The 14,991-nt window shown below is 47.3% G+C and overlaps 1 protein-coding gene across 6 annotated transcripts in view; it reads left to right on the top strand.

Annotated features, from left to right (window-relative positions):
* The window catches only part of dnah1 (dynein, axonemal, heavy chain 1), a 510,234-nt gene that overhangs the window by 117,009 nt on the left and 378,234 nt on the right, over window positions 1-14,991 (top strand). For all 6 annotated transcript variants that reach the window (XM_078209369.1, XM_078209371.1, XM_078209370.1 and 3 more), the window contains 3 exons: window positions 94-213; window positions 3,630-3,712; window positions 9,408-9,549. In XM_078209369.1, the coding sequence (XP_078065495.1) occupies window positions 94-213; window positions 3,630-3,712; window positions 9,408-9,549 (345 nt within the window). The remainder of the gene's footprint in view (window positions 1-93; window positions 214-3,629; window positions 3,713-9,407; window positions 9,550-14,991) is intronic.

Below are 14,991 nucleotides of genomic sequence, written 5' to 3'. Positions count from 1 at the left end.
CCATACGCATTAGCAATTTATAAAATCGAAAGAGTAATTATTAAAATATTATTTGATTCTGTGTAATGGTTCAATGTCATTTCTATCTTTTAGGTCAATGATGATTTTAAAATGATCAATAGAAAATTGTTTGAAAAGCCAAATACTATTGAAGACTTGACAGAGCACCGGGAATGGATGAAGAAAATTCCTGAAATGCTGAAAACAAATGAGGTACTAATATATAAAAATGTGGAACAAGACCATTCAATTCATCAAGCTCCTTTTTTACATGCACAATCATGGATTATGCTGCACCCATTTAATCTCCTGAGAGAAAATTCAACATCTGTATTTCTTGATCCAAAGAGCTGTTTAGTAAAACCACACAAGATTAACCCGAGGAACAAGAAAAGCTTTTTTTCACTCCAGGGTTGTGGGTTCTGAGGTGAATAAAATGTCCAATGCTGGATCCACACAGTCCGCCACATGTGGGACAGATAGTTTTTGATGAATGGGAAGTTTGGATTTGGTACCATCCTTCCGCTGTTTATGTTTGGCCTCCACTTGAGCCTGCTGGAGACATTCTCCAGTTTGGGAAACATTCCCACAGATTGGTGGGGATTTTGCATTTTTCTGGGAGGTTTTGAGGATGTCCCTGAAATCTTTCCTCTTCCCTCCTGGTAACAACTTGTCTTGATGAAGCTTGGAGTATTGAGCTTGTTTTGGGAGTCTGGAGTCAGGCATAAGGACAATGTGGCCTACCCAATATGGCTAATTAACCATAATCAGTGCCTCTATTCTGGGGATGTTGGCCTGAAAAAGGATACTGATGTTGGAATGCCTATCTTACCATTAAATTTGCAGGATTTTGTGGAAACATCAGTGGTGATATTTTTCTAGGGATTTAAAGGGTTTCCTGAATGTTGTCTAACACGTACAGGGGAACAGGCAGCACTGCAGCACTGTAGACCATGACCGTGGTGCTTGGTTTGAGGTCTTTAACATCAAATACTCTTCCTCAGATGGCCAAAGGTTGTGCTGGCACATTGGAGGTGATGTTGAGTTATATTGCAGATGTCTGCTTTTCCTGAGGAGGCTCCTATTGTAGAAGAAATGATCCACATTGTCCAGTGACTTGCCATGGATCTTAATAGTTGGGAGGCAGTTTTGTGCAGCAGGAGCAGGCTGGTAGAGGACCTTCATCTTTCGAGTATTTAGTCTAAGGCCTTCACGAATGGGTCAACGATAGTTTGGAGCTCAGCCTCATAGTGTGTCTGGTAATGCCTACTTTAACCCCATTGTTCTGTTCTTGCCAAAAATTCTGTTGGACGCCAAAGTTATATAAACTGTATTACATTATGCATTTCATGAAGATTCCAGGTGCCAGAATGTAGGGTTTAAATCTTATACCTCCTGCCTCAAATTGTATATTTATTTATTTTTATTAGTGTCACAAGTAGGCTTACATTAACACTGCAATGAAGTTACTGTTAAAATCCCCTAGTTGCCACACTCCAGTGCCTGTTCGAGTACTCTGAGGCATTATTTAGTATGGCCAATCCACCTAACCAGCACGTCTTTCAGTCTGTGGGAGGAAATTGGAGCACCTGGACGAAACCCATGCAGACACGGGGAGAACATGCAGACTCCACACAGACAGTGACCTAAGCCGGGAATCGAACCCAGGTCCCTGGCACTGTGAGGCAGCAATGCAAACCACTGTGCCACCATGTCACCCCATATATTTTCATATTTAGCTTTTGTGAACAATAAAGCTTATTTTGAAGAAGTCCACTTAATTTGATGATTTTTCCCCTCCCATTTGTGTCAATTATGGTCATTTATAGCAGCATCAATTTACTTCAACCAAATTCAGACTCTACTGCTGGAATTCTACCACCCCACCCGCCACAGAATCGGAGCGGGCGAGGGGCGGATAACGAGGTCCGTTGACCTTGGGCAGGAATTTCTGGTCTCATTTGAGTGAGGACATAAAATCCCGCCCTTCATCCCCCCAGCAAATCCCTGTAGGTGACGTCCTCAGCCTGGTAGATGAAAGCTTGTGCCATTAGGTCTGGAATAGCTATGTGAAAGAGAAAGAGTTTGCATTGAATGAATGCCTTATCTCAAAGCAGATCACAATTAATTACCTCTTGAGTTGCAGTCTTATTAACTTATTAAAATCAACTGAGAGGACAGAATGGGTTGCTTGAGAGAAAAATATTAGTTAAGAGAATTCTCCTGTGCTTCTCTGAAGACAAGACTGGCACAGAATCTTTATGTCTACCTGAACAGGACTCATCAAGAGGGCAGGACAATTCCACAAACGGCAGTACTGCATGGGAATATAAACCTAGTTCTCAAATCCTGGAGTGGGGCTTGAACCTGAGACCTTCTGATTCAATTGCTTGTTAACCTTAATAGTAATCCATGATAGCTATTATAGATGTTGACTTGCAGTTAGTAGTACTACACACAAGTTGATTGTGGATTAATTGCTGCTTTAATCACAGTGATGATTATGGTTTCCTAATAGTTGCATTACTGTGATTCGGGCAAGTCATAGGCAAGACAGACAGAAGGCAGCTCAAGGTTCCACATGCTTCAAGTTCCACCAAGGCAGGGTGCAAAGCAACCTCAGGCTCAGCAAAGCAATGTGCTTCTGCAGGCCTGACCTCGGATTCCCTCCACACTAGGCTTTCTGGGGTCTAGGAGCTCACATGGGTACAACTGATGAAGTATGCATATGCAGTCCATAACTGGGTGTGCCTGTGCAGTTGTGCTGATACGCATCACAAGTTATCACCACTAAATTTTAGGAAGTTTTTGGCTACAAAACTTTCAATCAAAATAGAATATCTTCCAGAATCCTGCCTCATTCCCTGCCACTAGGCTGGTAAACAAGACCCCCTGTCTAATAAGACAGAATGCACAATTGATTACAGGATTGTAGGATTTCTAAAATATTTTTTTGTAAAGCATTTTTAGATGATTATAGTTTTTGTAAAATGCTCTGACCTGTTAGACATAACATTTAGCCACCAATAATGTTGACAAACCAATGGTCAATCTATATTGTGTCACGATCTCTGAAGTGACCAATAAAAAAAATTCATTGTGTTATGATCTGCATAGTGACTGATAAGTTCAAATTGCTTTCTTCTAAGTTGTTAGTAGCTAAAAGGATAACATAACATGATTTTTTTTCATGTTTACACAGGCCATGGTAGCCTTCCAATACTCAAGTATGTGAGCCTATACTGTGAAGTGTCAGCAGGCTAATCATGGAGGCATACATCATCCAACCTGGTCTCATGCTCCATAGCATATATGTGCATTTTCCGTCAAGGCTGCATGACAATCAGAAGCAGCAATCCTGTCTAATTACCCTTTGTTTCGCTGATGGATACAGAGAATAATTATTGCCTACTAATGTTGTCCTGGCTGAGGAAAATAGTCCAGTGGAAACCAAGGATACTCAGCTCGCATGCCTCAATAACACACCAGTGTTTTTCTTCCCTAATCCAATGGTGGCTAGCTTCATGGGTTTATTTAAGAAAATGATTCACTGTTGCACTATAGATTAAGTTTTGAAAAGGTACAGCACTTTAAGATTATTTTAATTGTTATTTATTGTCTCACTGCAGGAAGTAACAAACAAAATCCTAACTGATTATGATATCTTCGATGAATTCTACTACAATCTATCTGATGACGATTTTGAAGCTAAGTAAGTACTTCAAATTTTAAAGGTATTGTGAACCTTGAATTGTTAAAAAAAAACTAGAAAACTTTCCACTGGGCACCTGCTGATGCTGGTGGTACTCCAATAACCTGTACTGTGGTGTGGTATGACACAGGTTAATAATCACCCACATGGTTCAATGGAGAATCTACCCTAGTCATTTTCCTTTCTGACTGACTAAACAGCAGCAATAATGGAGGAGTGAGAAGAGGCTTTGAGCCCATGGCAAAAAGAGAAAATTTAAAATTATTGGGGCAGAGGTGGTTTGTGGCGAAACAATTGTTATGTTTTAAAGGCAACAAGCTCTGAATGGTGGAAATTTGTATTTTCTTAGTATATGTTTCAAACAAGAGACATGGGGGCAATTTTTCCCATCACGTTGCGCCTGTTTTTGGGCACGGAAACTTGACAAAGTTGGGTGTGAGGTGAGTGATGCAATCCACGCCCGCCTCTGCGCCGGTTCCCCCTTTACCAAGACCTGAAAATGGCCGCGATTGGGAACGCACCCAAAATGGGCGTGATGGCCATTTAAGTGTATTTGCATGCATTTCAATCCACTTAACGGGCTGCAAGCACAGCTTTACCGGCACGTCCCCCTTTACAACCACATTCGCCAATCTGGAATCGGCCTCAAACAGATATGCTCCATAAAAGTACAATTCGGGCGCTCCATCAGTGAGGGTTAGTGAGGAGGTAAGTGCCTAGCGTCTGATGGTTCTGCGCTGCTTATAGGGTCTTTTTGTTGTGGCCATTTTGTTTTTCGGGTTGGGGGCTGCTGCTCAGCCCAATGTGCGACTTGCAGCACAAACCTAGGTCTCAGCACTGATCTCGGGTCTTGTGGATGCTGCTGGGTCCTAGTGCACTCAGCACTCTTTAAGCTGAAAGATATGCACAAAGCCCTTGCAAATTGCACTGCTGCAGCCTCAGAACTTTTCAAGGAACTGTGATTCTGGGGAGCATGTAGATGGGAATTGGGGATGCTGTGATTCTGGGGGGTCATGTGGGTGGGGAATGGGGAGGGCCTGTGATTCTGGGGGATATGTGGGTGGGGGAATGGGGGGGTCTGTGATTCTGGGGGGCATGTGGGTGGGGGAATGGACAGTATAGATAGCGTGTGTTGCTGGGCTAGGGGCAAGCAGCGTTCCTTAACCTCTACATGTGTTTCTCTCCATCTCCAACCACCCCCCCGCACCCCCGCCCCACTCCTCCAGAGTGACAAGATGGCTTTTGCGATGCAACCGATTAATCTTGCTATTCTTTTGGTTGCTGCTGGAGCTGAGGAGGAGGAGCTGGAGGAAGATTTGGGGGCACAGGAGGCCCAGCTCTTACCACTTGCAGGAGTAGAGGGAGATGACCACCAGAGGCAGGAGGTGACCAACATCCGCCCGGGGGTGGGGGGTGGTGCAAGTGAAGAAGGGAGCGGAGAACCCGGCAGTTCAATGCACAAGTGTCATTTGAAAAGGTGTCGGACAACGTGTGCTGCTGAAGGCTTCGCTTCTGAAAGGAGACAGTGCAACTCCTGTGCAACTTGTTGCAGGACGTGTGGGGAGTTGGGAGGTGGGGGGGGAGGGGTGGAGGGGGTTGGTGGCTGTCAAATTGACGGCCGCTCTGAACTTTTATGCAACTGACTCCTTTCAGACCCCTAGCGGAGACGCATGTGGAATTTCCCAGTCAGCTGTGCACACCTGTGTCAAGCAGGTCACGGAAGCCCTGTATGCACCGGTTGGGCAGTACATAAAATTTAACCTGGATCAGGCCCAGCAGGAAGCCCGGGCTGCAGGGTTTGCAGCCATTGCAGGGATGCCTAATGTACTGGGGGCCATCGACTACATACACGTTGCCCTCAAGGTCCCACTGCAGAATCCACGAAGATTCGTCAACAGAAAGTGGTTGCACTCCCCAAATGCGCAACTGGTGTGTGACTACAATATAGACATTATTACATCTGCGCAAGACATCCTGGCAGCGTGCATGACAGCTGGATTCTCAGGAGCTCTGACATACCAGAGGCTTTTGAGGAGGAACCCAGGCTGCAGGAGTGGCTCGTGGATGACATGGGTTACCCGCTTCAGACATGGCTGATGATGCCTGTGCGGAGGCCTTTTACTGAGGTGGAGATCCACTAAAATGAGGCCCATGCAGCCACCCACTCAATAGTGCATAGGGCTCCTTAAAATGTGGTTCAGTTGCCTGGACAGCTTTGGCAGACCCCTACAATACAGCGCTCTGATCTCTTCCCACATTGTGCACAGCAGAGAAGTGACCTTTTGAAGGAGGAGGAGGATGTGGAGGCTGACCAGCTGGGCATCAAGGGGAGGAGGCCACCCAGCAGGAGGAGGAGAAGGAGCACACCAAGCAACACCACCCAGGCGCTGGAGGGCTGGCAGCTTGAATGAGGCATGCATAGGCAGCAAGGGGGGCCCCGATCACCAAGCGTTTCACTCACAAGGGGCTGCGTCTATGCATGTGGGTTCCATTCCATCACCCCCCCCTCCAAAAGTCCTTCTATCTCCTGCAACATTATCACACCAGAGTGGTGGGCCTGGGTACACTGTGTTAGCAAGTTTCTTTGGCAGGCAGGAGGGTGATGAGGACTTGCTAAGCACCATGATGATGATGGCCTGGTGCAAACTAGTCTGACTTCGACCTGAACTCCGCAGGCACCTGGGCCCATGTCTGTGTAGTGGGTAAGGGATCTGAAAACCCCCATATAGGGCCCCGGGCAGGTGGGATCACTCTTGCATTCTGGAGAACCAATGGCTTCATTTTCTTAGTGACACAATTGAGGGGCCTCCCCTCATGCTAAATGTCTAAATGCAAGGGAGGGAGAGGAATCTGGGATGCCAAACACCTGATTCACAATTCTCCATTGAACTTAGAACAAAGAAGATTACATCACAGGAACAGGCCCTTCGGCTCTCTAGGCCTGCAGCGACCAGGCTGCCCATCCCATTCACATAACTGTAAAGAAGCCCCTCTCATATCTGCCTCCGCAACCTCCCCCGGCAGCGAGTTCCAGGCACCCACCACTCTCTCTGTTCAAATAAACATGCCTCGTACATCTCCTTTAAACCTTGCTCCTCGCACCCAAAGCCCATGCCCCCTAGAAGTTGCCTCAAATGGAAGATTGACAGATACTCACTCCTTGACTCCAGCCTGACCATGATGTCGCTGACAGCTTGCATCTCCCCTTCCCTGCCAGCTCCAGCACCCGCTCTTGAAACGGGTGCTGGAGGACCTGATGGTCTAGCTCACCACCCCTTGTCTTCGCCCTCTCTCAGGTATTATGGTTGGTCTTCTCCTGTGCGGACAGAAGGAGCCATGAAAGAACTGATGGCGTGACTCCTGCAGAGTATCAGGTGGTGGCTCTCAGAGGGCAAGCACAGTGCTACTCTTGGTGGGGTGGGGGGGAGGGGGAGGGCGGGGCGCAGGAAGGAGGTGCTTGGGGGTCAGGAGCTGGAAGCATGCAGGGTACTGGCGGTAGGAGAATCTGAGGGAAGATGCTAGATGGTGTTAAGCACTCACCGTTGCTGCCCGGATGAGGTCATTGACCTTCTTGCGGCACTGTTTTCCCATTCTGGGGGCCGGTGCCATGGCACTGACAGAAGCAGCAACTGCCTCCCAGGCCGCATTGCCATCAGCCCCCTGGATCTGTGTCCTGATGGGGGGGAAGAGGGTGTCCACGTCTGCTGCATCCAGCAGCCTCCCGAGGTCGCCTTCAGTGAATCTGGGGGCTGGTCGTTTTGTCATCTTTTTCCTGCACTGCCTGCCTGTCCATCCTTGGAGGTTTTTATGGAGCTGCTTCTTGTTATGGCAGATCAGTTGCAGGCAGTATGGCAGAGCATTCCAGCAAGTTACATGCAGTTTGCTTGTTAGCATTGAGTGAGCACTTGCAGGTGTGCTGATGGGGGGTGGTGGATCAGTGCCTCAATGATGACTGGGGACAGGGGAGAGAGAGGGAGGTGTTGTACAGCCAACGGAATCAGGAGAAGATGGGGCCCTTGTGCAGGAGGGTCTGGGGTGGGGGAAAAAAAAGAATTGCTCTGCCTGCGATTGGTGGGTGCACTGCCACTCTGCCTGAGATGGGGGAGGGGGTGGAAGAGGGGACCACTGCCTCTCTGCCTGCGATTGGTAGGGGGAGGGAGCCGTGATCGGTCTGGGTGGCGGGTTGTGGGGGAATAAGGGGGTCAGTAATGTTAGGGGGTGATGCAATGTCTGTGGGGGCCAGTGGGAGGCATTATCCGACCCAGAAGGCATGTGACAGGGGAGCAGCATTCCATTATTTGTTTTGCGCAATTGGAGGCTCCGATTGGAGCTGCAGGGTTTTGGGCGCGTTAAGGCTTCTGCGGTGCGATTCGGAATTGCTGATATTTTTGCAAGGAGAGTGCATATGGGGCACCTCAAAACAGGCTTAAACGTCAGATCTGAAACACTCCCAGTTTCAAATCCACCGAGCACTTCGAATGAAAATGGTATAATAGGGCCCATAGAATCTGACAGCTGCCAGTACTGGTACATCTAAGGGCAAATTCCAGTCTCAAGGGAAATTCTATTTCAGATTCGCAGTTGGGGGAAGTATGCTAGTCTTTGCTGGGCCAAAAGGAAGGTGGACCATCAGTATGGAGCAGCTGAAGGGTGGGAACCTATGGAAGAGAAACAGCTTGCACTGCTGAAGTGTACATCCTGATGGATATGCCAACTGTATGGACAGCATCTGGCACGTGCCTTTCCAAAAAAGCACACAATCTCACGTGTGTACAAAAATCTGAAAATCACTTTAAAATTAAATTTATTTCAAAGTCATGGTGAGAAAGCAGGTGTTAGGTCTGCAATCGCAGGTAAAGGGACGCAAGGAAAGAGTTTTAATTGTGTGATAAGCATTCAGCTGGAGTTCGTGGCCCAGACTTTCCTCACGCAGTGTCAGTGTAGAGAGAAGTGAGAAATGGGTTAAGCATTCACAATGGCAAATCTCTGCCTGTATGAAACTGTGAGGAAATTGTCCTCACTGTGGCCAGGTGGCAGTTTCTGGGAAATATTGCCAAGTGCTGATAACTCATAGATGAGTGGAGCTCCAAAGTCAGACATTGAATTTTTCCCCTTTTTGTCTATGGTCTGACTCCAAACTTGAATGCCAGTATAAAAGAGGCAGCTGAACAAGTGGAATTATAGTTAAGTACCACCTTCTGAAAATTCTGTGATAGGTGTATTATCTTCTCCATTGTTGTTGATTTCTTCGGCATTTTACTTGGGTTTAGTTTTGTTGCAAAACCAAAACTTAGTTTTAGTTTGTCTTTTTTCTCTTAATGCATTTGCCACAAGAAGCAATTATATACCTCTTAGTAAATCCCATTCACCTCTGCCATGCCCCCCGCCTTCCCCCGCAAAAAAAAGTTTCACTTAAACAATGGTGGTAGAAGTCACATGTTTGGAAGGTTTTGTGGAAGAAGCCTTGGCGAGTTGCTGCAGTGCATTTTGAAGATTGTACACACAGCCATGTTGCGCCAGTTGTGGAGAACATGAATGGTGAATGAGGTGCTAACCAAGCAGGCTGCATTACCCTGGTTGATTTGTATGCAGTAAAGTCCCACAAACAGCAATGACCTAAAGATTAACGATGTTGGAAGCATTCTACAATGCACTGTTCTGAATGTTCTGGAACAATTATTCTGTTTGTTTGCAGATGGAGTGCGATTGCTGCACCTCACTTAATCACTGCACGAATGGAGGTTATAAGGACCCAACATATGGAGGAAGAAGAACATTTCCGTAAAATCCAGTTATCAGACCAAAGCACTTTGCAGGAAAGGCTTGAAGGATTAGAGGTATGCCACATTGACAGAGCAATGAGTGTCTTAAAAAAATAATCTGAAACAGATTTGGCAGTTTTAGTTTCGCCTCCTGCAATTTCTCCAAGACAAAATTGATCACTTTTTTATTTTGTGCCTGTTTCAAAGTAGGTCCATCATCCACCTAAGGAAACATAATTTGGCAACTGATGGTTTCAGGACTTCCATGCCATGTGTAACCTTTGGATCTCATGTGACCCCCCCTTCATAACATTCTGCATGAAACCCACAAACGGTGTTACTTGGGATTTGGCCTATTCCAAAAATCGGCAGATTTTCCCTTGTGAAATTCCAGCATCCTACTCGTCATAGAGGTTTACAGCTTGGAAACAGGCCCTTCAGCCCAACTTGTCCATGCCGCCCTTTTTGTTTAAACCCTTAAGCTAGTCCCAATTGCCCGCATTTGGCCAATATCCCTCCATACCCATCTTACCCATGTAACTGTCTTAACGCTTTTTAAAAGAAAAAATTGTACCCGCCTCTACTACTACCTCTGGCAGCTTGTTCCAGACACTCACCACCCTCTGTGTGAAAAAATTGCCCCTCTGGACCCTTTTGTATCTCTCCCCTCTCACCTTAAACCTATGCCCTCTAGTTTTAGACTCCCCTACCTTCGGGAAAAGATATTGACTATCTAGCTGATCTATGCCCCTTATTATTTTGCAGACCTTTATAAGATCACCCCTCATCCTTCTACGCTCTAGAGAAAAAAGTCCCAGTCTATCCAGCCTCTCCTTATAACTCAAACCATGAAGTCCTGGTAGCATCCTGGTAAATCTTTTCTGCACTCTTTCTAGTTTAATAATATCCTTTCTATAATAGGGTGACCAGAACTGTACACAGTATTCCAAGTGTGGCCTTACCAATGTCTTGTACAACTTCGACAAGACGTCCCAACTCCTGTACTCAATGTTCTGACCAATGAAACCAAGCATGCTAAATGCCTTCCTCACCACTCTGTCCACCTGTGACTCCACTTTCAAGGAGTTATGAACCTGTACCCCTAGACCTCTTTGTTCTATAACTCTCCCCAACGCCCTACCATTAACTGAGTAAGTCCTGCCCTGGTTCAATCTACCAAAATGCATCACCTCGCATTTATCTAAACTCCATCTGCCATTCGTCAGCCCACTGGCCCAATTGATCAAGATCAATTGATGCCAACCGAGATAACCTTCTTCACTGTCCAATATGCCACCAATCTTGGTGTCATCTGCAAACTTACTAACCATGCCTCCTATATTCTCATCCAAATCATTAATATAAATGACAAATAACAGTGGAGGAACCACCGATCCCTGAGACACACCACTAGTCACAGGTCTCCAGTTTGAAAAACAACCCTCTACAACCACCCTCTGGCTTCTGTCATCAAGCCAATTTCGTATCCATTTAGCTACCTCACCCTGGATCCTGTGAAATGTAACCTTATGCAACAACCTACCATGCGGTACCTTTTCAAAGGCCTTGCTAAAATCCATGTAGACAACATCAACTGCACTGCCCTCATCTACCTTCTTGGTTACTCCTTCAAAAAACTCAATCAAATTTGTGAGACATGATTTTCCAATCACAAAGCCATGCTGACTGTCACTAATCAGTCCTTGTGTCTCTAAATGCCTGTAGATCCTGTCTCTCAAAATACCTTCCAATAACTTACCCACCACAGGTGTGAAGCTTACTGGCCTGTAGTTCCCAGGCTTTTCCCTGCAGCCCTTTTTAAACAAAGGCACAACATTTGCCACCCTCCAATCTTCAAGGCACCTCACCTGTGACTAATGATGATTCAAATAACTCTGCTAAGGGACCCGCAATTTCCTCCCCAGCCTCCCATAATGTCCTGGGATACACTTTATCAGGTCCCGGGGACTTATCTACTTTGATGTGCTTTAAGACTCCTTCTCTGTAATATGTACACTCCGCAAGACATCACTATTTATTTCCCCAAGTTCCCTAACATCCATGCTTTTCTCAACAGTAAATACCGATGAGAAATATTCATTTAGGATCTGGGGTCCGCACATAGATGACCTTGTCGATACTTAAGAGGCCCTACTCTCTCCCTAGTTACTCCTTTGCCCGTTATGTATTTGTAGAGACTCTTTGGATTCTCCTTTGTCTTATCTGCCAAAACAATCTTGTGTCCCTTTTTGCCCTCCTGATTTCCCTCTGAACTCTACTCCTACACCCTCTATACTCTTCAAGGGATTCACTTGATCCCTGCTTTCTATGCATGTCATGTGACTCCTTCTTCTTGACCAGGGCCTCAATATCCCGAGTAATCCAGGGTTCCCTACTTCTACCAGCCCTGTCCTTCACTCTAAGAGGAATGTGCTTACCCTGAACCCTGGTTAACACACTTTTGAAAGCCTCCCACTTACCAGATGTCCCTTTGCCCAATTAACTTTTGAAAGTTCCTGCCTGATATCATCAAAATTGGCCTTGCCCCAATTTAGGATTTTAACTTTTGGACCAGACCTATCATTCTCCATAGCTATCTCAAAACTAATAGAATTATGGTCACTGGTCCCAAAGTGATCCATCACTAACACTTCTGTCCCCTGCCCTTCCTTATTTCCCAAGAGGAGGTCAAGTTTTGCCCCCTCTCTAGTCTGGCCATCCACATACTGAATAAGAAATTCCTCCTGAATACACTCAATAAATTTCTCTCCATCCAACCTTCTAATACTATGGCTGTCCCAGTCAATGTTGGGAAAGTTAAAATCTCCTGCTATTACCACCCTATTTTTCTTGGAGCTATCTGTAATCTCCTTACATATTTGCTCCTCAATTTCCCGCTGACTATTTGGGGGCCTATAGTACAACCTTATCAAAGTGATTTCCCCCTTCTTATTTCTCAGTTCTACCCATATAAACTCAGTGGCCGAACACTCAGATATCCCCCTCCTCTCTTACCTCCTGTTCTATCTTTCCTATAGCATCTATACCCTGGAACATTTAGCTGCCAGTCCTGTCCCTCCCTTAGCCATGTTTCAGTAATTGCTATAATATCCCAGTCCCACGTACCCATCCATGTCCTGAGTTCATCTGCCTTGCCCATCAGGCCTCTTGCATTGAAATAAATGCAGTTTAATCTGGACTTCCCTTGCTCTCTGCTCTGCTTTTGCCTGATCTGTCTGGTACTAGGATTACTGACAGTGCCTTTACCACTTAATGTGCTCTCTTTAACTTCTGTGCTGTCCTCAACCTTCTCTTCTGTCTCCCTTCTGCTTTGAGTCCCACCCCCTTGCCAAACTAGTTTAAACCCTCCCGAGTCAAAATAATCAAAGTAGTTTGGGGTCTACACTTAGTCAAAGAGGTTTGCCATTGTAATAAATCCACAGAGGCAAAAGTCCCGTCACCAAAAGTTCCTTTATTTACAAGACATACTACACAGAATGCTCCCTGTTTCAGCAGGCAGAGAGCCTGACACACCTGCTTTAAATAGGGAACATGAGGCCCCTGATTGAGTCCTAATTGATGGCCAAATCAGGGAACTCTTCCTGTTGAATCAAATAAACGAAATCAACTTAACTTAGGGATAAGTCAAAAAAAGAAGCCCCCTAAGACGAGAGGAACCGCCCGAAACAAAAGACAAAGCGGAAAGGAAACTTAAAACATCAAATCAAAATGTGATTAAAAGGGGTCAATAATACACCCCAGTCCCTGTGGTGCCCAGTGAGTACAGAAGGCATCAACTGTGCCCTCGGACACCGCATGCTCCCTTTCCAGGGACACCTGGCCGTGAATATAGCCATGGTAGAGGGGCAGACAGTCGGGTTGGATGACCCTCTCGATCGCCCACTGTCTGGACCTGTAGATGGAACACCTTGCTAGGCCCAGGAGCAAGTTCACGAGGAGGTCCTCCTCCTTCCCCGCCCCCCCTCCACACCAGGTGCCTGTAGATCAGGAGCGTGGGGCTGAAGTGCAAACAAAACATTAATAAAAGGTTATTTAGAAAACTGAAAAGGTTGCGCAGCCTATAAGATGCAACATAGACATCGTCCACGGACTTCTCAAGGTTGCAATAAGGGCACGCTTGGGAGCCCGTGAACCGAAAGAACCTACGGTTGTATGCTACTGCCGCGTGCAGCACCCTTCACCCCAGGTCCCCAAGATAGAGGGGGGAGATCCCTCCATAGAGGGACCTCCACTGGGGATCTCCGCCGCCCAGCGGCAACAAGGCTAACCAAGGTGTACCTGGGTGACGGGCGAGGACGCGGAAGTAGAAGGTGTGCAGCATCAGCCCATACAGGAAACGCCTCCATGTGGTAGCAAAGGACACGGAGGACATTTCCACGAGGCCGCTCAAGCTGTAGGGCACCTGACCCGGGAGGGTGGGCCCAGGTTTGGGGCCAATGTGAAATTCCATCCAAGCAGGGGTACGCTCGGGCGGGATCCCACCGCACAGTTATGCCTCCAAGATCGCGTGTGCCCTTGGGTCCGAGCACGACAATCCTAAGGTTTTGGATGGCTTTGACCACATGCCAGACAGCCACCCCCACGCGCTCAGCCAGCACGTGGGGGTTCATCCAGCCCACTCCTCCACCACCCAGCAAGTCCCCGATCCTGGTCACCCCGGCGTCCACGGCCCTCCTCTCCGCCAGCCACCTGAGGTTATATGGTTGGAGGAGCGGATTCCTGAACAGCAGCTCTCACACAATAGCCGCTACTCCTGATGGGGGAGAGCTGTGTTGCAAAGCGACCGTGTTCCAGACTTTGAGCAGCTCCTAGTAAAAGACGGGCAGCGCCTGCAAGGAGGTCCGAAGACTCCCCTGATTTATGTACAGGAGTTGCACATCATAATTCAGGATGTGCACCTGGCGGAAGAATTAAGTCGCCAGGGCACACCATTGTGGAGGAGGCTCAACGTAAAGGAATCTCTGCAGGGTCTAGAGGTGGAAGGTCGCCACTTGGGTGCGAAGGCACACCAGCGCCTGACCGCCCTCCTCAAGTGGGAGATACAGAACCTCAGCAGAGACCCACTGCAGTCGATTGTCCCAGAAGAACTGCACGAGGGTTTTCTGGAAGTTTGTGACAAAATCAGGGGTAGGAGTCACAGTGACCAGCCGGTACCACAGCATGGAGGCAATCAGCTGGTTTATGACGAGAACTCGCACTTGGAAGACTACACTCGGAGCAGCCTTATCCTGTGACTCAGGTGAGCAGTGACTTTGGTCTCCAGCTCTGCCAGTTCGCTGGCCAGGATTCCTCAGCCGGGCAAAGATGGACTCCCAAGTAGAGGAGGTTGATCCTGCTTCAGGTCTGAGCTCCTCCAGGAGGGGGTCCATCTGCCACGGACGGACCAGGAGTCCAGAGCACTTGGCCCAGTTGATCCTGGCAGAGGACGTGGCGGAGTACACAGCCTGGCACTCTCGCATCCTCCACAGGTCAGCCGGATCCGTGAACATGAGGAGC

The sequence above is a fragment of the Mustelus asterias genome, chromosome 3 (assembly GCF_964213995.1).
Source record: "Mustelus asterias chromosome 3, sMusAst1.hap1.1, whole genome shotgun sequence".
Lineage (NCBI taxonomy): Eukaryota > Metazoa > Chordata > Chondrichthyes > Carcharhiniformes > Triakidae > Mustelus > Mustelus asterias.
Note: the sequence above shows the minus strand (reverse complement) of the source record. Positions and strands in the feature narration are given on the sequence as shown.